The sequence below is a fragment of the Besnoitia besnoiti genome, chromosome I, assembly GCF_002563875.1.
Source record: "Besnoitia besnoiti strain Bb-Ger1 chromosome I, whole genome shotgun sequence".
Classification (NCBI taxonomy): domain Eukaryota; phylum Apicomplexa; class Conoidasida; order Eucoccidiorida; family Sarcocystidae; genus Besnoitia; species Besnoitia besnoiti.
In genome coordinates this window covers 3,992,193-4,018,646 of record NC_042356.1, presented here as the reverse complement: position 1 = coordinate 4,018,646, position 26,454 = coordinate 3,992,193, and the positions used below count along the sequence as shown (strand labels likewise).

The 26,454-nt window shown below is 56.2% G+C and overlaps 3 protein-coding genes across 3 annotated transcripts; 1 reads left to right on the top strand and 2 right to left on the bottom strand.

Moving 5' to 3' along the window:
- Positions 1 to 6,163: 6,163 nt before the first annotated feature.
- Positions 6,164 to 7,665, top strand: BESB_005860 (cpw-wpc domain-containing protein; the record flags this gene model as incomplete). Its single annotated transcript, XM_029359341.1, has 10 exons — positions 6,164 to 6,338; positions 6,391 to 6,475; positions 6,531 to 6,584; positions 6,637 to 6,677; positions 6,734 to 6,773; positions 6,831 to 6,871; positions 6,933 to 6,998; positions 7,058 to 7,266; positions 7,320 to 7,502; positions 7,558 to 7,665. The coding sequence occupies 10 exons, from the start codon at positions 6,164 to 6,166 to the stop codon at positions 7,663 to 7,665; spliced, it is 1,002 nt and encodes a 333-aa protein (XP_029222254.1).
- An 861-nt stretch (positions 7,666 to 8,526) lies between these two features.
- BESB_005850 (uncharacterized protein) lies at positions 8,527 to 10,641 on the bottom strand (the record flags this gene model as incomplete). Its single annotated transcript, XM_029359340.1, has 5 exons — positions 8,527 to 8,588; positions 8,690 to 8,771; positions 8,968 to 9,126; positions 9,225 to 9,293; positions 9,871 to 10,641. 5 exons carry the CDS (start codon positions 10,639 to 10,641, stop codon positions 8,527 to 8,529), a joined length of 1,143 nt encoding a protein of 380 aa, XP_029222253.1.
- Positions 10,642 to 12,443: 1,802 nt separating this feature from the next.
- BESB_005840 (uncharacterized protein) lies at positions 12,444 to 25,699 on the bottom strand (the record flags this gene model as incomplete). The annotated part of the gene is made up of 21 exons (XM_029359339.1): positions 12,444 to 12,497; positions 12,770 to 12,857; positions 13,239 to 13,342; positions 13,530 to 13,610; positions 13,943 to 14,014; positions 14,495 to 14,595; positions 14,927 to 15,111; positions 15,650 to 15,891; positions 16,221 to 16,274; positions 16,991 to 17,196; positions 17,633 to 17,727; positions 18,125 to 18,368; positions 18,681 to 18,799; positions 19,300 to 19,482; positions 20,004 to 20,584; positions 20,896 to 20,956; positions 21,364 to 21,461; positions 21,934 to 21,998; positions 22,195 to 22,420; positions 22,824 to 24,692; positions 24,824 to 25,699. 21 exons carry the CDS (start codon positions 25,697 to 25,699, stop codon positions 12,444 to 12,446), a joined length of 5,604 nt encoding a protein of 1,867 aa, XP_029222252.1.
- Positions 25,700 to 26,454: the final 755 nt, after the last annotated feature.

Below are 26,454 nucleotides of genomic sequence, written 5' to 3'. Positions count from 1 at the left end.
GAGAGGATGTTGTCTGGTGCGCCAGCAAGGAGCAGTTCTCATCAACGCCCACGAAAAATATCGGAACTCGAACAGAAAACTGATGAACCATGCGCGGCCCAGTTAGCTTCGCAGAACTACTCAGTGCACGTAATGGAACGGAATGTGTTTCTCCTTGTGGCCGCGGGTGGCCACCGAAAATCACGGTAAACAACCGGCACCCCCGCGCAGTCGAACTGAAACCTGGGGTACCAGGTTTCAAGGAGAAAAAAGCCGGCAGTCGGCCGGTCCAAACTTTGCCTACAATGCCTCAGTTTCGCGCAATGCTACTGGGGAAATGCGTGACAGAAACAGGGGAGGTAGCGTGTGATTTTGTTCTCGCGGCCGTTTGCCACTTGCCGCCTAGAGAAACATATCGAAAAGGCAAATTCGTTACCCAATTAGGAAAAACCGATGCTTTTCTCTCTATTGCGAACGATCCGTATCCAACGGTAACTACGGGGCCGCGAGTGCTAGATGCGGCGCTGCAGCGTCAGGTAATGGCTTCAACAGAGGAGGGAGAGAGGCTTGCAGTATCGCACCTGCTTATTGACGACGTGAGGCTCTGATCTTCCTCTCCCCGTCATTTCAGTGTCCAGGGTACTCAGGGAAGGCAGTGAGTATTCGCCGGCAACCACCCGCCTACGAGGCGGCGCACGTGCGCGCGGTCCTTTGCGGCCTTATGTACGGTGAATGCGGGAGCGCCCGAAAATGCCAGTCTACCGGGTCCCAGGCGGTGCCGTCAGAGCAGTAAATGCTCACGAGATGTGTGCATCGACCTGGAGCGGATGAAGTCTTCTTCGTACTCGCCTAATACGTACAGGGCATCTTCACTGAAGGACACCTACGTCGGTCGCCAAAACTGAGCGTACACTGCAAAATGGTGTAGTGGTGTGGCATTGAAAAGAACCGCCGGGTGGCTCGCAGCTGGCACGGCGGTGCTGACAGCGGCGTCCTCCCTCTGTAGTCATACCCTGCTTCCTGTAGGCCACATATACGGAGGCGCACCCCACCTGACTTTGCACTGCAAGATTGGAGCGATGTAACGTGGCGAGTCTCTTTGTAAGTGAGACCAGTTGTTGGCGTGGGGTGTGCCACCCGTACAGCCCGACGGTGTGTATGCAGTAGCCTGTCACAGGAGACGAGTAACTCTCAAGACTTCTTGTCGGGGAACCGGCATGTCTGGAATCCCCCTGAGGAAAGCACAGTCCTCCCTCACGGAAGGGGCGCACACGTGGGGATCGGATGCGAAGCGAGGTGTGCAAGTTCGGGTTACGCCTCCCGTTAAGGGCAAAGTAGTAGGAAGCCGCATGATGAAGAGAACACAAGCAAAATGCCCGTGGCCTGAGAGCGTGTCATATCCTAGGGCACGACTTGTGCTGTTCGTGGCGCGGGGTCAGTGTGCTATCTGCGCCGGGTTTGGATTGGGTGCACCGTTGCTCCTTTACCCTTACGGGGGTCTAAAGGCAGACTCGAGCTCTCACGGGAGGGACTCGCGGATCGTCCAGGTGCCCCTCCATCGTGGAAAGAAGTGGATACTTGTCCACGCGAAGGCATTGGATCAGGCTGGGATCCCCTGAATCGGAATCCGCCTCGCCTCCATGTGTTCGCCCTCTCCCTGTCCATCCCCCCCCCCCCCCCCCCCCCCGCCGGTCCCCCCAGTCCCCACCGTGGGTCAGCGTATTTCCGCCTAGTATCATGCAGCACACGGGCATGTGAAATGGCTGCCCAAATGAGTTGTTTCTGAAGGATGCGTTTGCCTCATGTCTGTCTTCCATACTCCGTTCCCCCCGATCACGCTGGCTTCTTACTTCTCCGCGTGGGGTCAGCTAATGATGCTCGGCGACGGCAGGGTAGTACGGCATATGCTCACGGCTCCTGCCTATATTCCTGTACTACACAGAAGCCCAGCTTTCATCATCTTGATACTCTCGTCAATGCATCGGTGTGGGTGGGGAGATAACTTGCCTCGGCTACCAACCCCGAAACCAATCCAAATGCCCCGCGCTTCTATGTGGGACAGCCCAAGCGTGTAGCGTGGAGTTTCCGACTCCAGTCACTTCTTGATGCAGGATTATTGGAAAGGCAAGGTGCCGCTGTTGTTCGCCCCACCGCTATGCAAGACAGTTTCGCCTTGACGACTGGATGGTTGCCTTTGTACGACCTAGTGCAAATTTTGTGTCTACAGACAGAAATGAGCCTCCACGAGGTGAGTGGCGTAAACGCTAAGCGCAAAGTGTCGCCATGGCCCCCAAGATTTATCTGCGCCCGCGCCGATGCCCATTTCTCTGACAGGCGCGGAAAAAAGCCGAGCCTAGAAGCGGTAGCGCGACGTTTGACGGATCCAGCGCGGCCGCATTTCCTCACACAGCAATTTGCCACAAGTAGTTGCACACTTAACTGCAGGGAGAACGATGGAAACGACCTTTACCGTGTTTATCCGTCTCAAGTCTCATGAAGAAGAGGCGGTATGCTATAGGTCAACACGAAGACAGACGTGGCACTGTAAGGAATTCCCCCTCTCGCTCTTATACCTACGTTCGTTCGCGTTGTGCACGAAACGCAGATCCCATAACTCCAGGGTACAGGTGTAGCCGCCGAATTGTGTGGATCAACCACTTCCACGGCGGGTTTAGAGGATTTCGCTTGGATGATATTTAACTACGGCTTCTCCGGAGGCTCCCGGAGTTCCTCTGTACCAGCGCAGGTTATTCAGAGCGGCATGTTCTTTCATTCTCACCGAAAAAAGGAGGACTGTATTCCCAGGCGAAGTTCGCTACATTTCGTTCGGTATTTTGGTCACCAGAAGGAATCAGCACTTTCGCGTTACTATTGGTAGTTTGAGGTTCGCGCCACTTGGTTTCGGTGCTGGCGGGACTGCTGGAGCTCGGGATGGCGGCACGGCGGCGCGGGCTTTTCCCCAGCTGTTATTCCGCGGGAACGAAGCCCATGAACCCGGGAGTGTACCTAAGACTAAAGAGTTGAGGGAGAAACGGGAGATTATCTAAAAGATATGGATTCGTGTTTTCACGCATGCTTCTCGATAAATGCTATGTTAGGCGTTCATCTTCTTAAGCAACGTATGAAAGTTAATACTCCCCATTCGGTGCTAGCGATGGCTCGGTGTCGCCGTTCAGAGGAGAGGCTGAACGCGTGTACTGAAGGCTCACTATGTTTGCAAGAGGTTCGCTTTGTTAGCTGGTCTTGGACGTCCGTCTTTCGTCTGCCGTTGGCGAGTAGTAGATGGCATATTTTGAGTTATATACCCCTGCCGATAATAGCAGCAAATCTGCTAGGAAGAAAGCCTCAACTCGGGCAGATTCGACAGCGTGGCACTACGGCTTCGAATCGAACGTGTATCTTACGGAGTAACCGGGGATGTGACCTTCGTGGCCTGGAGTGCCCCTCCTGTTCATGAAGAAGGCACATATAAACCAGTCCAGGCTGCAAGTTGACACGCTGAGAACGTCTGAGATCCACATCCGATGCTTCACTGAGGCAGCACGTACGTGAGTTCTGTTTTATTGAAAGGGAGACAGTTAGAAGTCCCGGGCAGAAATTCCGTTGGAGACCTGCCGGAGTGCCCTATTTCTGGGGACAGTAACAACAAGTCACCACGGTCTCTGATGATGAGAACAAAGCCCTCTGGACCTGAGAGTCTCCGACGAAACTCTGGCTATACGAACAGAAGATATCTGACACGGTATTGCTTGCCTGCATGTGTCTGTGTCCTTCATTTAGCAGTGCGTACATCTCGTATGTCTTCGTTGTAGCATAGAGAACTCTCTCTTATACGCAGGCTTGTCCAACTGCGCACCTGACGTGTACATTGTCTCCACCCGTGGACGGAGGAGGCAGATGGGCTGCGCTGCCGGATTGCAAACTGTAGTCTTCTGCCTGCGAACGCAAACAACATTCGAATGAAGTGGGCTGGTAATCCATATATTTTAGTGCGTTGTTTTCAGTCCACAAACGAATAACTCATGTTGTACCGATTTTCCAACTTTGCCTGCCGAAATCAACAAGCCTTCTCTCGTACTTGTCGAGAGACACATGTTTCGCAGAATCAAAAGTAATCATGTATTCTGTTTTCCAGAGTCTTGATACGCTTGCTTCCGTCGCATTTTGTTGTTCCTTTTGGGGGGCCCTCGTCGCCGCAGCCGTGGTGCCCCCGCCGAGCTTGGGGCGTGTGCTGCCGTCTACCGCTTTAATGGATGCTTCACTGCAAATCGGCTGGACAAATGCTTGCTGATACGTTTTTTTTGGAAGGCTGTTGACATATGCCTTGTGTGGTGGTTGGTAACGCGCGGATGCGGCACCGTAGAATCGTGTGTTTCTCTGTGCCATCTCAACGCAAATTGTGAAGACAGTCAGACGCGGCAATCGATATTGAATGGCGGCTGACTGTATTGGAATCTAAGAGAAAAGGCTCGACCTTAGGGATGATAGTCTCGGGTAGCAGTCTTTGTAAGGAGGAGGGGGCAAACTCGGTTCAGCAGCCTGTGCGAATGTGACAGCTGTCAGCCAGATGCGCTGGGGCATGCAACGCCTATGACTCTCTCTACCGTGCAGGATAGCTCGACAGTGGTTTGTGCCTTCCAGCACAGTAAAGCCTGAAATAGTAATGCAGTGAATGAAGTAGTGATGCCAGCGCACGCACTTCCTGCGGTCATCATTGCTGCTGCCGCCATTCTGCGCACTTCACGTCACAGCAAGGGTGGCATCGCAGCTCCAACGAACACAGTACTGCCTGGAGTGACAGAGAAAGGGCTCGATTTCAACATTGCTTCCGTAGGCATGGTGCCAGGACACAGATACGTAGAGACGGTTGGTACACACTACCCAGCATTCTCTCATCGGCTTCGATGTTGCACTGGGCACTGCCTGCACGAGAGGGCGAGCGCACGCGATCCCCCAACTCGCCCGCACGTTTGCTGTTACACCGCCACCGCGGGTTGCCAAGATAAAGTCTTCTTTTCTCATGAACCACTCACCTACTCGATTCCGTAGACAGGTTTATGTGTCATTGACGTAAGCACGATATACATAGTTGTAGGGCAACGGTGCAGCTTGTCACTAGTGAGAGCTACAGTTTCACAGCTGTTGATACACGCACTCCCCCATACGAGGAACTGCCACACGCGATCTCCGTACAGCCGCCACGCAGGACAGCACGTGATTTGATCTGAGGTATAACGGGGCATTCATTGGTTGTAGTTGTATTGACGAGGAATAGTCAAGAGGGCTCCACGACCACCACCCTTACGTGGACAAGTAGATATATTATACCCGTAGCGTCTAATGAGTTCCTCCACGGGACAAAACCGGAGGGAGTCAGCTGTACGAACACTTCGCTCATCACGTGCATCAAATCCAGACGGTGACTCCCTCTTTTCCGCTTTTCCTCCTCGCGTAGCCCGCGTTTACTGTGCCTGCTGCTGAGGAATTTCACAATGAGGGTCGTCCTTCATTGCTTATGTGCCGTAGTGTGGGCTGAAGTCTTCTCTCGAGGTCATGCATTTCGCTTTCGTCCCCCAGCTGAGTTACAGAGTGATGGCGGGCGGGAATTCTCGTCTTTCTCAGGAAGAAACCGCGAGACACAGGAGCAACAATCAATGTTGTTGAGTAGAGTGTTGAGAAGCGAGGCAGCGAAAACAGCTGAGTGCAAGCAGTCAGCAGCAGCTGCTGCTCAGCGAGCGGCGATGTTAGTCCCGTCCAAAGATGAACTACGCAAGCAGTGCCTGTCGCACGCGCAAAGCGAGATGTCCAAGGTAGCTGTACCCTTGCCCTACGCTTTAGTAGTCTCTTGAGGCAATGCCTTCTGAGCTGGTTTCATTCACTCACAGAAGGCAAGTGGAAGCGCAGCTGACTGTAAAGTGTGACGACGTAGCAAAAGGTACGCGCTTGCCCATGTGAGAAAGGTTTACCAGAACCGTCATTCGGCCACTGGTACAGAACAATATGCAGAACTACTGGAGAGACAGAAAAAGGCCCGCGATATGGCTAAACAGTGCGAAGATCTTGTAGGCAAAGAACTGCCTCAGCAACAGCAGAAAATGAATGCAATACTGCAAACCAGCTGCAGGGAAGTGTTGACCGAGCCGAGGAAGCCGCAAGGAGGACTCGCTCGCTGCAAGCCTCCTCAATGGGATACGATCTGATAGGCCTGGAGGAGACGATGTCGCCCGAAGTAGCGAGGGCCCTGAGAGCTGCTTACGCAGAGGCTGAAGCCTGCGACCAAGACTACTCGTTCCTCTGCCCTTTCTCGTGGACCGAAGCTGGTGATGGCTCGTCCTGCACTGCGCCAGAGGCTTATATCGGTGAGGTTTACGCACTGAGGAAATGTAGTGGATTGTCAAACTGGCTTTCCAGGACCCTGTCAGAAACACCAAAGCTTTGCCCTCTCTAAAGAGGAAAAGCAGTCAAAAGAGCGCGAGTGCCTCATAACGTGGCCATGGTAATGGCACGCGGTGCACACTGAGAAGCAAACGCTTCCAGACATGCATCAACAGCTTAAAGAAATGCGTACGGGACTACATGCAATTGTGTCCTGCTGGATGGACAGAGTAAGGTGCCCTGTGCTGCCTCGCAGTATTATATGCATATCAATGCTTTTAGCATTGGAGGGGGCCAGTGTTCCGCGCCGTTCTCCTACTCCGGTGAGCCTGAAAGTCCTGTTTTCCTTGCATGGGCGCTCAGGAAAGGAGTTCGTTAGGGCGCTGCTCAAGAACATCCAGTTTTGCGGGTCTTTCTCGGTACGAGATGGTCATTGATCCTCTATGCCTCTAACGGCACATTCATGCTGTGCTCAGGGAGGAAAGGGAAAGATGGAGCGCCGCTTGCGATGTGTACTGTATGCATATGTCTTTCTAAGAGAGTTTTTGCCGTTTACGATTATGGCCATCATCATTCAGGGCCGTGTCAAGGGCCGTGTAAGAGAGATTACTCTGCAGCGTGTCCCGAGGGCTGGACATTAGCTGGTAAGACGCGGTGTTTCTCACCGAACTTCGTTTACCCCAGACACACATTTGCTAAACAGGCGGAGAGGGAAAGTGCAGAGCTCCAGTAGGTTACGACGGCCCTTGCGGACCAGTAGAAAGCATCGGCAGCTTCGACACCGAAACCAAGCAGCTGTTCGAGAACAGATGCAATGTTCGATTCCCCTGTGAGAGTAAATGCCGGCGGGATTACTCCTTCGCGTGTCCCCAAAGTTGGGCAAACGTGACCCTCGAAAAGTGTGTGCCGTCGGTAACCACAATGACATGCCGTGGGGAGAGCTCCCTCTACGCTCCTCTGTTCAGGATACCTATGCAGGCCCTTGCAGGGAGGAAGTTGATGCCGCTGGCATGACTGAGCAAGACAAAATAGACTTCGAGGAGAGATGCCAAGCGGACTGGCCCTGCGCAGAGGACAAGTGCCAACGAGATTTCAATGCTCCATGCCCCCTAGAGTGGACTGAGACGCGGAAAGCATGCTTGGCTCCGGTGTGACTCCCGTAGACTGCATTATTGTGCTAAACTTGCAGCATTGCTTTTCCAGGCTCACTATGAGGGACCGTGCGAAGAGCGGCAGAACTTCGTCAGCTTGACGCCAGACGAAAAGGAAGCCGCCATGTCAACATGTGCAGGTCTGTCGTATACTGCGTGACCTTATAAGGCAGGCTAGAGATGATCCCCATTACAGTCTTCTGGCCATGTGTAGGTGGAGAAGCTCTGTTGCGCGACATGGTACGTAATCAAAGATGATATATCTACGGTCAAGCAACTCATTGTTTTTACATTCATAGGTGGAAGGCGGTCCACCGCCAGAGGGCCTGCAAGTTACCAGAGAAACGGGCGGCCCTGTCGACTCCGTGACAGGACGAGTCATGGGTTTTTTTGTGTAAAGCGCCGTGACTGCGTGATTTATTGAGACGTATGCAATCCGAAGCACGCTTTTACAAGAATCTCCTGCGTCCACAGTTTCTACGTCGCCCACAAAAACGAAGCGGTTCGATATTCCGTGGACCGACAGCCTCGTCAAACGGCGGATTCTCTGTCAGAAGCACCGCTTTTTCTCGTTGCTCCTGGCACATGCGTCTGAGGAGACTAGCACCGCTATCCACTGGCCGCGCAGAGATGGTATGCGATGAATTACTGAGGCACGTTTTCCCTTCTACGTGACCGATGAGGTCCGGCTGCCGTCTCGCAAGTCTAAGTGCCATGTCTAGCGGCAGGTCTTCAGACTCAGCGAACGTCACCTGGCCCTGTGAACTTTCGTATGCAGCAGCATCAATGCCGCCCGATACAGTAGATGTAACCGTATCCACTTCGAATTGCTGCAGTGCATCGCAGCACCGCCCGTACACGGAGCGCATAAACGTGGCGCCGCTGCTGAAATGTTTTTGGTGGTAAGAGCTCCGTCCTCCTGAGTCCACACAATCAATACGCACGCAGAAACAACGTTTCGTGCACAAACCAGTGCGAGCTCAGTGAAAGCATATGCGCTTGAATAGCTTTGATGCCTTACTCATACGTTTAGAGAGCTCAGCAGCTGCAGCTGCGAAGTCGTTTTCATGGGCAACGTCGAACCTGAACAGGATATTACAAGGCCACGGTCAGTGTCGCTCCCAATAGCTTCTAACGCGTCGAGAAACTTGGGTTGATCAGGCGAACCGTGGAGGCCCACTCACTTCCTGCGATGCAAGGTTGTTCGATACCACGAGGGTACAAATAAAACTGGCCTGCAAAGCGAAGCCGAGTTGCTTGCCGAACCTGAAACATTAGATTCCTCTCCGGTTGTCACGTCAGCTGCCATCAACCAACGAGCTATTTCCTCGGATGACCTGCCAATGGGCTGCAACACTCGGAGACAAAAACGACAGAGAGGAATCAGTACACGTCCCAAGAGGGCGGAACGTGCTGTCGCGCCGCAACCGCTCATCTGGCTCTTGGACGACCTGGAGCATACCTCATTGTTGGGGGGTGGTTGGCAGGCTCCATCGCTGGCTGCAGCAGTTTCGTGGATCTCGTCTCTTGAGTCCAATTCCCGGGCTGTCATGCTTCCGAGGGCTTTCACTTGTTCTTTGACAGGCATACTCGCGATCCTGCAATAGACGCTTTCGGGAAGCTGCAGTAGCACGTGGATATCCCGCAGAACAAATGAGGTGGCCTGGAAGTATCATGCGTCGCACTGTAGTTGGCGCCGCTGTCATCTGCATAACTCACGTTCGTCCATAGGTGCACTTGTCGGCGCCACTTGCTCAGAAGATCTCTCCATTGCTTGACGCTGAGACTCTGTAGAGAAGCAGTGCAACAGACAGACAAGTCTCCTAGTGAATACTGTGATGTATATAAGAGTTGGGCTCCGCCTCCGGTGTCCACCACCGCTGCTGCGCAGCCGAGATTTCGGTAAGCCTCTGAGGTTATACAGGCTGCGCTAGAAGGGCGCCATGTTGTCAACAGACGAGCCCGTGCCACCGTATCACCACTATCAAACAACCCGCAAGTAAACAGCGAACTCGCCTGCGGACCTGCGACGAACAAGGCGTCACCGGGTGCCATGTGGCCCGGTGCGATCGCAGTCTGCCTTCTCGTGGAACGGCTCGAATATATCGTTGATATCCCTCGGATCTCTTTGTGTGGCACAAGTCCGCGTCGCGCTTAGAAATCTGTACATCTGTAAGGACTTTGTCTTTTGATCGCTGAAAATGTTGCGACCCTTCAGCTCGAGCGCCAGAAGGCTGCACGGAACCCAGTGGAAGACAGACTACACATGCGACGGCTGTGCACGCTGCGTGAGGCCAGACAGTTTCATCAGTTTTGGCCGGACACCCTCTTCGTTCAGCAAAAAGCTACATCGCGACTAACTCACCGCAGGCTGTGCTGCACATTCGTTGTTTTGCCAGTCACGTTGGCATTGACCGCTGGCCTCGGAAGCTCTGCGGTGGGTGCCCTCGCTCGACGACGGCTGTCGGGCTTCTCCACGCCTCATATGTGCATCGGGGCTGCCTCTGAGGGGCAGCTCGAGTTGCAAACCTCGAGGCGGGTCGGGACGCCTGAAATTCGTGTGTGCCGAAGGACTGCGCGACCTCGTTTGCGAGACGGCTGCTCCACCGGGGTTTGGCTGAAGCGTGGAAACACGCTCGTGCGGGTTCCTATTGAAATCTGCCTGGACATGTCCAGAGGATTCCGGTGTCTGCGGGAAACGTGAACGACGTGTGGTGCCGGAAGACGGGTGAACTCTCACGGGGACGGCGGAGTCTCTGGACACCCCCCGTGGCGGCCCGTGGATCTGACTGGACTGCGATACGGCCACCTGTTGTCCGCTATTCCTTCCTGGGCACGACTCAGTCTGTGTGTGGCCACGTTTTGGCGGCGGAAAGTCACTTTGCATCCCCTGCAGACCGCGGCTTCCCATAGTGCCTGAAAAGCTGTCTGGCCTTTGCCGCTTCACCCACGCCGCCGAGCGGCGAGACCTCTCCTCGCCGGGAGACAAAAACGGACCCTGATCGCCATTCCACTGCGTGAAACACGAAGCGTCGACGCCCGTGCTCGGAGGAAACCTGCAGCCTCCTGAAGAAAAGCCCTGCCGCGGCGGCGGGCCGCGCGGCGGCTGGAACGGAGTTCGCGAGCCTCGGTTCATCGTCTAGCGAGGCACTGAAGCACGCGAAAAGAAAACTGGCCGTCCAGTGATTCCGCACAAGAATCTGTAGCCTGCGGGTGTGCGGGTGGAGCTGCGATTTTTGACCTTCCGCGAGACCTGCTCGCGGACACCGTCAAAACACGGGGCTGCGGCTCAGCTCCGCGGGTGTGCCGGAAGGCAAAATATCTGGGCGTGCGCCTCCTACAGAGTACCGGCCTCTCTTGTTTTCGACGTCCTGCTTTTCGAGGACGCGGTGACTTTCCAGTTCCTGGTAGATTCCAGGGCTTCACACGGAAAAAGGCAGGGTGGACTACGCGGCAGTCCTAGGACTCGGTACGCTGAGGCCCCCAGAAAAAGCCGCGAGTGCAACTAACACACACGAATCTTTGCGCAGACCCTTCGTGGCTGCTCTAGTAAAAAAAAAGAAAAGAAGTAAGCTTAGGTATTGTCGATCTATCTGGCCTGTAGACCTCTCTTTGCTGTAAGCCTTCCGTCGCATGCAGTGCGATATTGCGGCTGCATGCGGCGGTTGTGCAGTGAAAATCCCAGATAAGCGGCTTGCCAGTTGTCAATGCTCGGTCAACGAGGAAAAATGGAAACAAAATCTTTTGCATAGCGAGCCTCTGGTCAGTATTATGTTATAGGAATTGGGACACTCCGTTGCAAGAAATCGATGCGACTTTGCATCTACTGCAGCTTGGGCGATCCTGGTTTCTGGCTTCAAGAAACTACCGCTGTATCCGGGCTGAACTCCCCGTATTTGTGCCTGTAGTGTTCAGTTTGGTTCTTCTGTGCCTAAATTCACCGTCTGCGCCACTATGTGTGCTGAAGAGTCATCTGGACCGCTAGCGGTCACACGGTCCATTTCTTCGCAGCGCAGGGCACGCTGGATGGATACCACTACACTTAATGCACTCCACACGAGAGTCACCGGAAACACAAGAAAACTTGGATCCGGTCAACAAAGGCAATCATGATTTATTTGATGTACTACACGAACACGCCTTCCAGGGACGCGAGTGTGGCTGTTTGACAGTGCCTTCGAAGAGACACACTAGATGGAGCATTCGTCTACAGCTACGGTAACTCTTGTGTTTATTCGCGCCGAGCCATTCCTTTTCCTTTGCTAACGGCGAGAAAAGAGGGTGTTTCAAAGAAAAGCGAAGTTTAGCCGGGAAGTTCGCGTCCAAACCATGAACGGAGAGTCTCACTTTCCCTGCATCGCCTAGAAGGCTTTTCACATCATGCCTGCACTACCATAACTCGACGCTAGATCGCATACACTCCATCGCGCCTCGCAAAAAAATTCAGAGACTGTGTCCTGACGAGGAATCTGGAGAGCGTTGCCTGAAAGTTTCTTTCAAAAGATTCGGCGACACAGATCACGAGCGAGAGACAAGAGCCACAGAGGACGCATGCGGTACTACAAACATATACCCCTACATGGATATATATATATATATATATATATATATATAAATTTGTGCGACCGCACAATATCTTTATACACATTCCTGTCACACACATACGTACGAACATATATATATATATATATATATATATATATAAGACCGCAACAGAGTTGCCTCCATGGCCAGGCGCGAAGGCGTGCGACCCGCAGCTTCCAGACCATATGTTCCATTCACGAAGACAAACCCTCAGACAAACTGGGCGATCCCACCGCGACGGGCGGTTCTGTCTGTGGGATGGGACACCGCGGGCTCTCCCCACTTGTCTTTGTTTTGGCGCCTGTTGCCTCCGCGCGTTTCTTGCCGCGGGGTGTGGGTATCGCCTCAGCCTCGCTAATTCGTGAGTCCGAGCAGAACGCGGAGGTAGTGAGGGCACGCCCGCCGAGCCTGAGAATAGAAGACCCCACGCGCAAATTGTATCGCTTAGAGGACACGTCCTTGCGAGAGATATTCGTGAGGAGTCAGGCGAACGGGGCCGGCGCGGGGGACGCATGCGATGACAGCCAACAGCCCGCCTCCGCTCGCGCGAGTACCGCTGTCTACAGAAGTACCTCGCGGAGACTGTGCCATTCCAGACGGTGTGTGGAGATGCGCGAGGGTGAGTGTTGCTCTTCGAGCGTCAACTTGTAGCGTCTGAAAGTCGAGAGCGCCGCACTCACCTGGTCGTCTTGATACAGGAAGGCCGAGATGTCCGCCGTGACGGAATGCCGCTGCTGGAGGTGTTGCAGCAAGTCTCGTGTCTTGTCTCTGCGCGCAGAGGGGGACAGCAGCCAGCAAAAGCGCGAAAATGCAACTTTCTCAGCTCGCGAACGCGCCAATTAAGCGGGGGCGCCGCCGGCTCGACGCCGCGAAAACGCCTCCTACCCATCCACGGTCAGCCCTCCTGAGACGAGGGACCCTCCCCCCCTCGATCAGGATGCCGCATGCAAGCGCCTGTCTGCAATCGGTCCAAGGGGGGGATTAGGCGGTCAGTCCGCGCTCACTTGCTGCCGCTCTCGGCTCTCGCCAATTTAGTGTCTACCCGGGGCTCCGATCGACGGCGAGTCGGTGAGAAAGCGTCTGACATCTCTCCGCGAGGTGTGTGTTTCTGCGTGTTTTTTCTTTTGCCGCTTTTGAGTCGAAGCTCACTCTGGCAGCACGAGGATGATTCTGACGAGGAGATCTTTCCGCTCCGCCCAGAGAATCGAGGTCGCCATCACGAAACCCTTCCACAAACTGCGACTCGTCCAGATCTGAAGAAAAAAAATGAAAAAATCGGACGCGCTGAACGACAGGTGTTTACAGCTCTTCGCGTGGCAACACTGCTAAAAACTCGGTGTCGGGGCTGGAATCCGAGACCATCCCCGCAGCAGGCGACGGAGAAGAAGATGCGGAATGCAGTCTGGAAGCACCTAGAAACGAAAGAAAAACGGCAATTACCTTTCGCCGAACAAGCGCAGGCATCACTGTGCCGGCGACGAACTCGCGCAAAGAAGGCATGTTCTGTGCGACCTGGCAAAGCTGAACGTAAAACAAATAAAAACCCAGACAGACATAGACGCATAAATATTTCGACAGAAAACGCGAGCAAAGTACGCAATTCCACCGCGGATCGCCGCTCGCGTCTGTCTCGCGCGCCCATCCTCGTTCTTTCCAGTCACCGTGTTTTTATACTCTTTCGAGTCCATGGCCTCTCTCTGATGACTTGACTTCCTCTCGTGGCTGCCTGCCTTCTAGGCTCCTCTCTGCTCTCTCGTCCTCCCCTTTCCTTTTCCACTCTCGCTGCTCCCTCAAAATTATTTCTCGGTCCCTCAGTCCGGCAACGGAGACGTCGGAAATCCCCACGGACTCACCAGGCGCCCGAAGACAACCGAGATCGGCTGCGAGTCGTCGTCTGCGATCCTCTGGCACGTGGCCGCGACCGCCTGACGGGAAAAAATTAAAAAAAGGAAACAGATGCGTCTCAGATACGACGAAACGCACACGTGCCGACCCGCGTGAAGGTTTTCGCAAACAGGCAGCAAACTCGAAACGCTTGCCGCGCGAGATCCTTTAAGTCGCAGCGAGAGGCGAGAATGCGGAGGCACGTGATAGGGCACTGCAGTTCCTTTTCAAAAAATGAGGCAAGCGAGTGACGGAATACACAATGAGAAGAGAGAGAGTCGAGTGAGAGAAGAAAATCGTGGAACCGGAGACAAAGCGCCGCTAAGCAGACAGCTTGTCTGAAAGGAGGTTTCAGGAAGTGAGCTTGCATCGCCGCGCAGCACGGCAGTCGAGCGCGCCTCGTCCGCAGCTTCGGTAATTCGCGAGAAAGGAAAAAATCACGTCTCGCTTCTCGCAACTCCCGCTGTTCAGAAGCCGCGAGACGCATGCAGACCTCTCCACGAAGGCAGGAAAACACTCACATCTATTGGGAAGATCTCCGTCGGTGACTCCGACCTGCTGGTGCAGCCAGTCAAATCGAGACAGTAGTCCAAAACCGCCGTCTGCTTCTTGCGCTGCTCGCCTGCCGAAGGAAAATGAAGAAGTGGAAAGCAGCGATAACGAAGTGCGTAGGGTTCGGGAGGGTATGCAAACGAAGGAGAGCAGAGCAAACGAAAAGACGAAAACGCGACCAGCACAGAGACCTCGCTGGACAGAGGAGACTGCGGCCTTAAAAAAAGAAGCGACGAGGCAAGCGGATTGTTGAAGGCCAGGCGAGCACAGTGATCGGCGGCTGCCACGCGGACAGCGTGAGCGACGCAAAAATGTAAAACACGGACCCGGCGTCGCCTCAAAGTGAAAGAAAGTAGATGAAACGCGCACAACCTGTAGGAGATACGCTGCAGAGTCCATACCGGTTGAACAGGGGAGACTGTAGAGAAGCATGAGGAGTTCTTCGGGAGGCGTCACGGAGCTGCCTGGATAGATTTTCGCTTGCACTTCCCGCGGCACGGTCAAAATGCGCTTCAGGGCTGTCTTTATGTCCGCTTCACCAAAATCTCCAAACACAAAGAGAGGCAAAAGCGTCTTCAGCTGCGCCCTGAAAAAAAAGCAAACCCCGACCGCGGACACATCAATCCGTTTGTTTGAAAAGCCCTCTTTCTCTCCGTTCGCTCTCTTCCGAGAACGGCCGGCATGCGCGTTGTTCTTGCCTTTTCGTTTCCGCTCAACCCGTGTTTTTCGAGATGATTTTTGTGGCCTTTTCTTCGCGCGGGCGCGTGATGATGAAGCGCCCTCGTTCAGAAGAGACTCACGCTCCGGGCAGAGCACTGGAGTGGATACCCAGAAAACTGTGCTCCCATTAACTAAAACCAGAGTATAAGTCACTCCCGCTTCTCTCCTCCCCCTCCCCTCCCTCGCGTGAGCCTTTGCTGTCCCCCCTTTCCTTTCTCTCTTCTATCTGTCATCAGCCGTCCTCTCGTCTTTCTCAGCCTCCTGCGTTTCCTCTGTCATCTGTTATGCCGCCGCGCCGCCTTGCCTGAGCGTCGGTTTTCGTTAGCCCGCGCGACGACCTCCCGCCCCCTGCTTTTCTCTTCGTTCTCTCTTGCGTTATTCCTTCGGCGTGATGTCTGGCGTACCTTTCAAAGAAGGCGATCAGTGGCAAGGCCAGCACGGCTGCGTTTTCTCTTCTTTTCTCCGCCTCCGCGTTCGCTTTCTTCTCTCCCTCCGCGCGCTCGCCCTCGGGGGCCTGCGTCTGCGCCCAGACTGCGCCGACGAGCGCCGGCAGCGCCTCGAAGTCGCCCTCGGGATTCGCAAACACGAAATCCACGCAGTGGTTGATCAGAGTCACCGCGAGCGCGTGATGCTCCAGTTCGTAGTTCTGAGAAAGGGTCACAGACCGAAAAAGCGACCGGGAAACGGGTTTGAAAACAGAGAAAAAGCAGCGCTGCTGCCTCGCGCTTTTCGCTGTGTAGGGGAGACAGGCGCTCAACGGCACACGCGAAGCCTCACGACTCGCCTGCCGACGCAGTTTCGACTACATGCATCTCTGTGTCTCATGCAGCAACGCTCCCTCGGTGCCGGTCTGTTTAGCCACGTCCTTTCCTCTGTGAAACCGTTAAACCCGAGACAAGAAACAAAGCGTGCAGAGCGCTAGAAAAGAAGCAGCAGAAGGCTGAGGAAGAATTGGAGACCGAGCGCAAAACTTACCTCAAGCAGGCGGACGTATTCGGGGTGACACGCCGGAGAAATCTTAGCGATGCACTGAGGATATCCCATTGAAAAAGAAAGGAAAACTGGCAAAAATACGAGACGAAAAAGCAAGAAACCAAGCTCCCGTCGCTGGCCATTTCCTTCTGATGCCCTCATCTCTTTTGACTCCGAACACGGGGAAGGAATACGCGAGCGAGCCTGAGCAAGTTCCTTCAGTCTCTACTCGCGACTCTATCGCACACGAAATGGAAGCCGCCCTCCCGAATTAAACAAGAAGAAAACGCGACACAGCATGACGCGAAAACTCGAGCGACATCGCCTCTCTCCTCGTTTCTGCCGTCAAGAAAATTTGAGTGACTCTCTCCAACGCCATGTCCGCAGTGGCATATGTAGTGTCTTGAACTTCGCGGCGCTTCCTCGCGAGCACAACGCCTGAAACATTTTACGGGCCGCCGAGCCCCATCCAGGCGTTTGAAACGGGCGAATGAAGAACTAAGGAGAGGCGCTTACATCGCGCATCCGTTCGCCCTCTCAATCTTGACAAACACAACTATATATACATGCATATATACATGCATATATACATGCATATATGTGTATACCCATACATATTTATACCTATATATATGTATATGTTCAAGCGAAGAGTGCTGCCGAAGCCTAGGGTCTGCGGCGCGTGCGAGTGAGCTGTGGAGGACGTCGTTTAGTGGAAGTTCCCCGGCAGCAAGGCTCGAGGGAGACGAAAAGCCGAGCGTGTGAGCGCATACCTTGGCGAACAGAGACTCGAGATCGCGGCGGCAGGTCGCGGAGCAGAGGAGGAAAACCTCGAAGAACGCGTGGAGAAGACGAGGCTGGCGAACGCACAACGTGAAGAAGCAGCTCAGCCTCTCCTTGAGGCCCTCAGTGTCGAACGTCTTGCCGCCCGCTTCGAACGCCTCCGACGGGGAAGCGGCGATGCGCCGCAGCGTGGCCTCTGCGCGAAGGAAGACACCCGCGAGAAAGAAAGTACAGACACCGAAACATCCCAGCGCTGTAAGCGCAGGCGCCGCGCGATAGGCCGCTGACGAGAAAAAACCCTGCAAAGAACTCTACAAGGTATCGAACTGATGACGCGAGCGCGCCTCAAGCCACCAGCAGATTCCCACGCAGGAAGATGTTTGAAGGTGGATAGAGAGATGCAGAGGACAGCAGGTACGCAGGCGCAGCGCAGGTGCAGCAGAGAAGAGAAATCACAGGCGAGAGCGCGGCGTCCCTCGCAAACAGCTCACAGCCTGAGAGATGCAGGGAAGAAGAATCGATCGCAGCCACATGAGAAGAAAGAGCCAAAGAAGCGAAAAGGCCCAACAGTGCGACAGTGAACGGAAAAGGACAGGTAGACGAGGTGAAAGGGATGAAGTAAAAACGCTTACCCTCCGACCGCAGAATGATCTGCTGTGCGAGTGAGGCAACGAAGGCATTCGTCACGATGGGAGCGGCGAACCGAGCGCCGTCTGGTGCGACAGACCTGTGACAAAGAGAAAAAGGAAAGACAGAAGAGGTCGAGGAGGGAAAAAAAGCGACAAAAAGAGAGCGGCCAAGCAAAAATCAGGCAAAAATGAAGCAGGGAAGACGAAAAACAGTTGGTAAGGCAGCATAGCAGCAGGAGACAACTTCGAGAAAACTCAAAATGAAAAATGGCGAGAAAGCACACAAAGCAGAGAAGCACCAAATTCGCTAAAAACCTCGGTCGAGAGAACGCGCCTGCCAATCGACGCACCAAACCGCTGCAGCACGCGAGCCTCTAACGAGAAACGATCCGGAGGAGGAAAAACACGAAAAACGCCCTCCAGTCCCTCCCTTTTTCGATGTTTCCACGCCAACCAAAGCACCGAGCCTCGCGCCTCGGTCCTCCCCAGCCTCACCTGAGGACGATGCCCGCGCAAGCTTCAATCCACGCGCGCCCGAACTGCCGGCTGTCAGTCCATCCTCTCCGCTCTTCTTCGTCCGCCTCCACAGTCTTCTCTTCTCCCCCCTCGCTCGCATCAGACGCGCTGTAGATGACGAAAGGCACCGATTCGGGGGCTCGAGGCTGCGCCTCGATGTCTCCCGCGGCGGCGCCGCTCAGGACGAGGCGTCGAGGCTGCTGCCACGACGGCGGGGCTATCGCTGCGAAAAAAAAGACAAAAAACACGAAAAAACCAAAAAATTATAAACATACACGAAACGAGACGAGAGGGCACGCGCACAGATTGGAAAAGGAGAACGCCCAGGACATGGCGCAGACGAAAGAAGGAGAGAACATGCACACGACGAAAAGAAGAGAACGTGTGCGCGTAGAGACCGCGGGGGTGAAGAAAGCAGCAGAGGCACTGAGGGGATCGCAGGCACAGAACACGCGATATCGCAGTCACTAAGACGAGGAAACCAGGAATAAACGCCAATTAAAAATGACAGAAACAGCGAAATCTTCATCCTCACCTTCTTCGTCTTTAGCCAAAAGGTAAATTCCCTTCGGCGAGCTGATGAGCTTCAACAGCAAACGCCGGACGCTCTCGCAGGCCACGTGCTCGAGTGTCAAAACAAGAGAGAAGGCAGTTCTGGAAAAAAAAGTGAAACCAAAGAAACTGGCAAAACGCAGTTTGTTTCCCCAGGCTGAGGCACATCCCCTCCCTGTCCTTTAACCCTGAAAAAAGATATTAATGGTCGATTCGCCACACACGCACGGAAAACAAAAGCTACACGCTAGCGATTGATCCCTCGCATCCAAGGCGGAGGCAGGACATACCCCGCACAGCATGCATCAGTCCACATATATACATATATATATGTATATGGTCTGCTTTGTTTCGCGCCTCACTCGGGGTTCCTCGAGTGTCCCCCCCCCCCCCCCCCTCTCATCTCGCGATCTCTCTTCCCGCTCGCTTAGGGAGGTTTCATACTCGTCCACCTCTCGCGCGCGCGAGGCTGCTCAAACGTTGACCCTGTCTCACCTCCTCGTTCGCGTCCTCCACGGTGTGCCTCTGCGAACCCAAGCCCCTCCCCCCGCCGTCGCCTCCCGTTTTCCACTTTTGCTGCCTTGGTTTGTGTGCCGTCCTACCGACGTGCGAGGAGAGAGTTTCCGCGCTTGAGGAGCTGCGACAGAACCGCGACGGCGAGTCGGCGCGGGAGTCCCGATGCTGCCGTCGCCCAGGACGCCACCCGGCGGAAGCCCCGCACCCCGATGTGCGGCAGATCCACGAAGAAGCGCGCGACCAGCTGGCAGTAACTGTCGCGCTGGGCGCTGCAGAAAAAGACAGAGCGCCGCGCAAGTTCAGACTGCGCTCAGGTTTGCCGCTGCAGGTCACGGTGAAGAAGCGAGAAGCGTTCGCCCTGGAGACGCGCATATCCAGAGATATATCCATGGAAGCAGATGCGGGGGAGATCAGCGAAGAGAAACACAGGGATAGAGGAGACGGGGCTGGCGAAAGGGGGCACGAGGTCGCGACAGGCAACGGCAGCAGCTCAAGTCAAAGCGACGCACAGAAGCGACGACACATAAGAGTCTCTACTCCCCCTGCCCCCCCCTCCCCCCGCCTCCGAGCCGCCTCACGTGCGCTGACGAGGCAGGCGCGGACGCCTCTCTCAACGTTTCGAGCGCCGCTGCCTTCGCTGTGGAGCTCCGCCAGCTCGCGGTCCTCTCGCGCTTCTCACGTGAGCCGCCTGCGCGCTCACTGAACTCGCCACCGAGCAGAGAATCTGCGCGTCGTTTGCCTCTCTCTGTCACCTCTCGAAGGCGAAAAGCGCCGCGCGTAGAAGACTTACGTGTCAGCGAGAAGCGCTGGCGAGTAGACCGCATCCAGGCAAAGGTCGAGCACGTCGGCGTAGCGAAATGCTTTGCTTTCTTTCCCCTCTTTTCTCTCTTCTTCTCTCGCTTCTCCTCCCTCGCGCTCTGCGCCCGCGGCCGCGGCGCTCTCCTGAGGCTGCTGCTCGACCTCCGCGCTCGCCTCGCCCGGGAGCGTGAAACGCCAGCCGAGGAGCGACTGCGGCAGCCGACCCTCCAGCGCGCGCACCAACGCAAGAGAAGAAATGCACAGCGGCGGAGCTGCCGCGGAGGAGTCGCGCGACTCCGACGAGGGCGAGGCCACGTCCTCTCGCGCCGGCGCGAAGAAAAAGTCCGCAACCAAGAGCGAATCGGCGGCAGAGAGCGCGCAAGACGCGGCAGCCCCTCCGTCGGCTCCGCGCGAAGCCTTCTCGGCCTTCGCCTCTCGAACGGACGCGCGGCCGTCTGGGAGAGCGGCGAGAGGCTGGCGAAAGCGCGACAGCTGCTCCGCGTCCTGCGTCGCCTTATAGAAGAGGAGATCCAACATCGTGTTGATGCGGATGCGCCACTCGAGGAGTTCGCCCTGCGTGCAGACACAGGGGGAGAGAGACGGGGACCCCAGGCGCGTGAGGAGGCGAAGGAGAGAGCGAGCTCTCAACAGAACACAGACAGCGACATGCAGGCGAGGCCTCGCTCGGCGCCGCGAGGGACTGGAGCGGAAGCGGCGCAGCGAGAGAGAGGCAAGCAAACGGAGAGCGAGTCTCGACACGCAAGCAAACATAGGCACAAGCACCCAGCGGAAGAAGAGGAGGAAAGAGGGGGCGCACGCAGCAGCGAAGCGCCGCGAGCCCCCTGAGGAAAGGCAGGACCCGAGAACAAGAAAAGAACACTCACCTCTTGGTCGCGGCCTTCGCCGCCCCCCGTTGCATCCTCGAGCAGCGGCATGATCCTCGTGCTGCAAAGAAAACAAAGGACAGGGACTATTGCGGGCGTCGCAGAAAGGAGGCCGGCACAACGAAGTGGTCAAAAAAGCGGGCAACGGGTCCGTATCGACCACGCATTTCCTTGCCAGAGTAGGGACTCTGTGTTTCGGCGATTTCCGCCACGCGGAGAGTGAGAGGCACTACGTGCGTTCAGCGGACTCGCTCGCGGCGGACGCACTGGGTTTCGAGTCGCCTTCCGTCGTGAAGACTTCCACATGCAGCGTGCACACCTCTGCGCCGCGCACCCTGGAGGGCCCTCTGGAGCCGCCTTAGCTCTCAACGCGTCTCGTGAGACGGCGAGCCCCCGCGCCTCCAACTACAACGTCCAGACGTCCACGATAAGAAGCTGAACCTCGAAGCTCATCGCCTCGCGTCTCACCTGAAGAGCGCCTGGAGGAACGTGGAGCAGAGGTTTCTCTGCGTCGCGGCGTCTTGCGACGGCCAGAAAATCATCCGGAGAGCGATTTCTGTGCGCTTCTGAAAAGAGACACACCCGGCGAGCGAGCAGCAGAGCAGCGTCCATCTTGCAGCTAAGTTGAGACTATCAGTTGAACATTTTAAAAGGTAACTTTTCGAAGCATCTGCAAAGAAGAACACAGGCAGCCCGCGATCGCGGACGACCGCGGAGACGCACAGGGGGGAGACGCGAGCGGCGGAAGGTCAAAAGAGACCAGCGAAGACAGGAGAGAGCAAATGGGCGAGACAGCTCCACACTGGACCAGAGGGCTTAGGGGCAGCGCAGACAAATCTAGCTCGCGTGTCTGAAATTTGAGTTTTGAACCCCCGAGTGATGATACGGCAACGTCTTACGACTCGCAACGTGGCATCTCTTACATGTAATTCTTTATGTTTACTAAAAAGGTTAATAAAATATTTTCAAATGTAACGTGAAATTTAAAAGATATGAACAGATCTCCTTTTCAATATATAGAAGAAGAATCACACTGACCTGATGGAAGCGAAGCGCTGAGGCAAAAATGTTCGCTCCGATGACCCGCGGGAAGAACGGGGCGCCTGCCGAGAAACGGAAAAAGAATGCGAAACAAAAAAACGCGTCGTGAAACGGGGGCAGCGACCCCCGTGCGGTCGCACGGCTGCCTTGAACGTGACGTGCAAAACGACTCGCCAAGAAAAGAAAGCAGAAACACAAAGGCTAGTCGGCGAGCCTGCCGGAGACAGACTGGGCCTGCCGCGATGAGACCTGACTTACGAAGCATCTGGCGGAAGAGCAGAGCCTTGAAGACACCGCCGTGGCGCTGCATGGCAGCCAGCGCAGGCGTCTTCACGAGCTCCGTCGCGTCCTCAACAGGAGCGCACGGAGCGTCGCGTGCAGAGGAAATGGGTGACCGCGCGAGTTGATGAAGATCGCGTTTTGCGCGCGCGCCTTCTTCGCCCCTGTCGCTGCCTTGGAAGCCACCCTCACGCGATCCCTGGGGCTGAGGCGCAAAAGACAGCGCGAGTGCAATCAGAAACTGAAAACGTGAGCTCGAACAAGCAAACTCGGTGCCACGCACGCGACTCCAAAGGCGGCACTACCAACAAATTCTCGCAGCACCGGAAAATGTGGAGGCGGTGCAGGTATAGAGTTACACACATCTACAAATAGATAAAAATATATATAAAAATGTAGTCGCGCGCAAATATGTGCGTGGACGGTAAAATGCACCCAAGGACACATGCGGCATGCATGAACGGGCACACATCTAGGCATACAGATATATTCCGGCTAAATGTGTATCAGCTCTAGTTGTCTTGTCGTCAAAATACCGAAATGCGTGGACATATATATACATCAAGATGAATGCAGAGGGAGTGGAAAGAACGCCTTCTCTTTCTTACGACGAAGTTCCTCAGGTGCGGGGGCAGCATCAGATCGAAGTCGGCGCGCTCGAAGAGCATCGGCAGCCCGCCCTCCTCCCCGCGACTTCCTTCCGCGTCTCCCTCGTTCCACAGAGAAGTTTCATCTTCAATCTGCGTCACGAGCTCTCTAGCTACGCGGTCGACCGACGCGCATGCGGCGTTGCCGAGCTCCGTCCGCGCTCCCCTCCCCGAGTCGGCTTCATTCAGACTTTGCTCTCGCGCGCGGCTCTCTGCAGCTTGCGCTCCTTCGTCGCCGCGCTCGGGCGCCGCGGCTGTCTGGGGACCTCCGCGGGGCTTTGGGCACGGCCCCGCCGGCTGGCGGCTCAAGTTCTTCAGCGTCAACTCCACGAGTTCCTCCTCGGAGCGCGTAGCCGCGAGCCACGTGACTGCGTCGATGTGTTTGTGCGGCTGCAGGAAAAACGAGCTGTCGTCGTCCTTTTGCCACAGCCGCTGCTGGCGCAGCACTGCCTCCTCTTCGCCCCGCGCAGCCTCGCGCGCGTCCTCCTCCTCCTCGTGCTCTTCATCGCCGCCGAGTGCAGCGCAGGCGTCAGACGACGAAGAAGCGGCTGAAGACGCTGACGCCGCGGAAGGCGCCAGGAGGGCGACGTGGAAGGCGGCCTGCCCGCCTGCAGCGGCGACCCGCCGCGGCTGCCTCGCGACCCACATGTCTGCGAAGACCTCTCGGCTTTCTTGAACGAGCGCTGCGCAGGTGCCCGCCTTGCCGCTTGCGTGGAGCGCCTCCACGATCTTCCCTCGCCAGGAGCTCGACGCGCACAGCGGCGAGGCCAGCAGACGCAGAAACTCCATGCGCACAACAGAGAGCAAATCGGCTCGCGTTTCCGCAGGAAGGGCGCCCAGAGCCGCCGCCAAGGCAGATGAAGAGAGCGAAGTAGACGGGGAGGGAGAGGCAGAGGGGCGACAGGCCCGTCCGCTCGACGTGAGGAGACAGACGAGTCCACGCAGCGGAGCGTAGAACAGCGGGAGGTACTGAGGACGTCGGCTCCCGAGCCATGCGACGGCCTGAAGGACAAACGTGTAGAACAGGGCGTCCAGGGCGAGGGTTGGACGATCCCCGTTTCGTGCAGCCGCGTCTGCGTCGGACGTCTTCACTTTGGCGAGAGTGTCCTCGCGGGTCGCCGCCGCGACGGCGGCGGCAGAGGCCTGAGTGTTTTCGGCCGGCGGCGAGTTCTCAGAGGGCATCTCGCCCGCTCGGCCCTCTGCGGAGCCCTGCGGAGGGGATGCATGTGCGGCGGACGCGTCTCCGCTCTGTACGTACACCTGAGGCGGGCGGTGCTGCAGCAGCTGAAGCAGCAGATCGGTGTCGGAGGTGGCCCAACTCTCGAGAGCCTTCATCAGATCTCGGTCGGCCAGAATGACAGGAGGGGCATCTTGGAGATACTGGACCTGGCGGCTGCTGAACGTGGGGGAGACTTGGGGCAGATAAGCATCTGCCTGTTTTCCAGCGCCCTCAGGTGTACGGACACCTGCGCGCGGGCCGCCACGCGGGGCGGGCGTGGACGAGGAGGACGAAGACGCGCCACAGAACGAATTCAGAGCGGCGCCGAGGGTGTCGGAGAGAGAGGAGGACGAAAACGAAGGAGGCGGAGGAATGGAGAAAGGGAACCCAGGATCGTGGCTGCCGGCTGTTTTGGCCGACAGAGGCTTCGTGCACAGAAACTCAAGCGACCGTTCGAGGATCGCCAGAGCTTCTCGGTAGCTCTCGTAACTGACCGGAGGCGTGACGGATGAGGCAGCCGACTTGGAGCTGAGGAGCTTGTGGAGGAAAGTCCTCAAGGAGACGAGTGCGCGGAATCCTTTGAGCGTCGCTTGCTCGCCTCCGAAAAAGTCCTACGGTGACACACCAGCAAAGCAAACAACCGGACACGCTGAACGAGGCCTCGAGACGCTCCAAGGTCTACACTTCGCATCGAGAAAAAGCAACTGCTGGCCAGCTGCATCCACCACGCACGCTCTCTCACCTGGACGCCAGTGGGGCCGTAGCGCCGAAGCCGCGCGGCGGCGAGGCAGGTATAGACCAACAGAGTCTTCCAGAATCTCCGAGAGACATCCAGACCGAAAAGCAGAAGAGCGGCGGACGGCGACTTGTCGCGCTCCCGCCACATTTCCTCGAGAATTCGATCCAAAGTCACCAGCACGAGCGGTACCGCGCGCCCGTCAGTGTGGACGAGGCGAGCAACAAACTGCAAACAAAAGTGCCGGAAGGCCGCGATCGGGTGGCTGCCCAGTCCGAGGAAGGAGGGCAGAAAACGCTGTACGTACACCCGCAGGCGCTCGCGGAGAACCACGTCGCCGCCTCCTGGATAGCTTGCGCTGGCGCCTGTCGCGTTTTCGGCGGGTGTGCTCTGCAGACCCCAGCGACCTCGCTTGAGTTGAGCCTCCTCGGCGGGGGGAGGGAGACTGACGCCCGCGGCGGCCGCCGAAGCGAAATCGGTCGCCCGGGCGGAAGACGTGCCGTGACGCCGCTCTTCTCTCAAGAGCAAAAGCAACTCCGTGGCGGCAGTCTCAAGCCGCAAGAGGCACGGCTGCACGGTGGCTTGAGCCGCACCCACGGTAAGCGCCGCAATCTCTGTAAAGAGACTCTCACAGAGCTGCGGCGGTGCGTCAGCTTCCCGTCTCCCTGTCTCCGTTGCTTCCGCCTGCTTCCGCGTCTGTACGCCTCTCCCTTCAGAAAGGCGAGCGGGTTCAGAGAGCGAACACGAGTTTGCCCCTTGTCGTTCAACCGTGTCGTGACGCGCCCGCTTCTGCGGAGGACCGCTTTCGGGAAAGTCGGCCCCGGAGTTCGGCGCGGCTGAGCCGGCCCCGCCTACCCCGGCGGCGTGCTCAGGCGCATGCATTGCGGTGGCGGACGCGTGGAGGCAACCTGGCCTACAACAGTGAAGATGAGATAGGAAAGAAGACGAAAGAAGCGATAAAGAGGGAGGCGAGGGCCGGCGAGCGGCTCGCAGTCAAGGCAAAGGGGACAAACGGTGAATGCCACACCTGCACGAGCCGCAAACGGGGGGAACCTAGAGGAAAACAGAGGAAACAGTCGGTGGGGAGACATGACAGAAAATGACGCAGCTTGTACGAGAAGGTAAGAAACAGTGCGGACCAAACAGCGAACGCATCAGACTACGCTACGCCGCGGCAAAGCCGCCAAAACAGAAACGGAACAGTTAGGAATGGGAGTGTGCTTTGAAGTCCAATTTCCAGTTTTCAGGCGATGTAAGAGGCATAGTAAAAAGATAATGTTTTGGGAAGAGAAACCGCAGTACAGCGGAGTAAAGATTGTCGGGATATGCCGCTACCCACCAACGGGGCGTTCAAACGAAGTGGAGGCAGGAGGGTGGAAAGGAGGAGCTTCCGGAAGGCAAACAAGCTCAGTTAGTTGAGAGAGATCCTTCCAATGAACGAGAAACAGGAAAGAAGCCGGATCAGAAAGGGTAAAGCAGAGTTCCCTAGTCACGCTGTGTATATACACCTGGATTCCGAATACCTAAGATACGCCGCACACAACGGCATGCAGATTCCAGAGGGAGGCCAAACGAAGATGAACTTCCAAGTCAGAGAAGAGGAACTGCGCATGGAGCTTGAGCAAGTGAAACCGAGG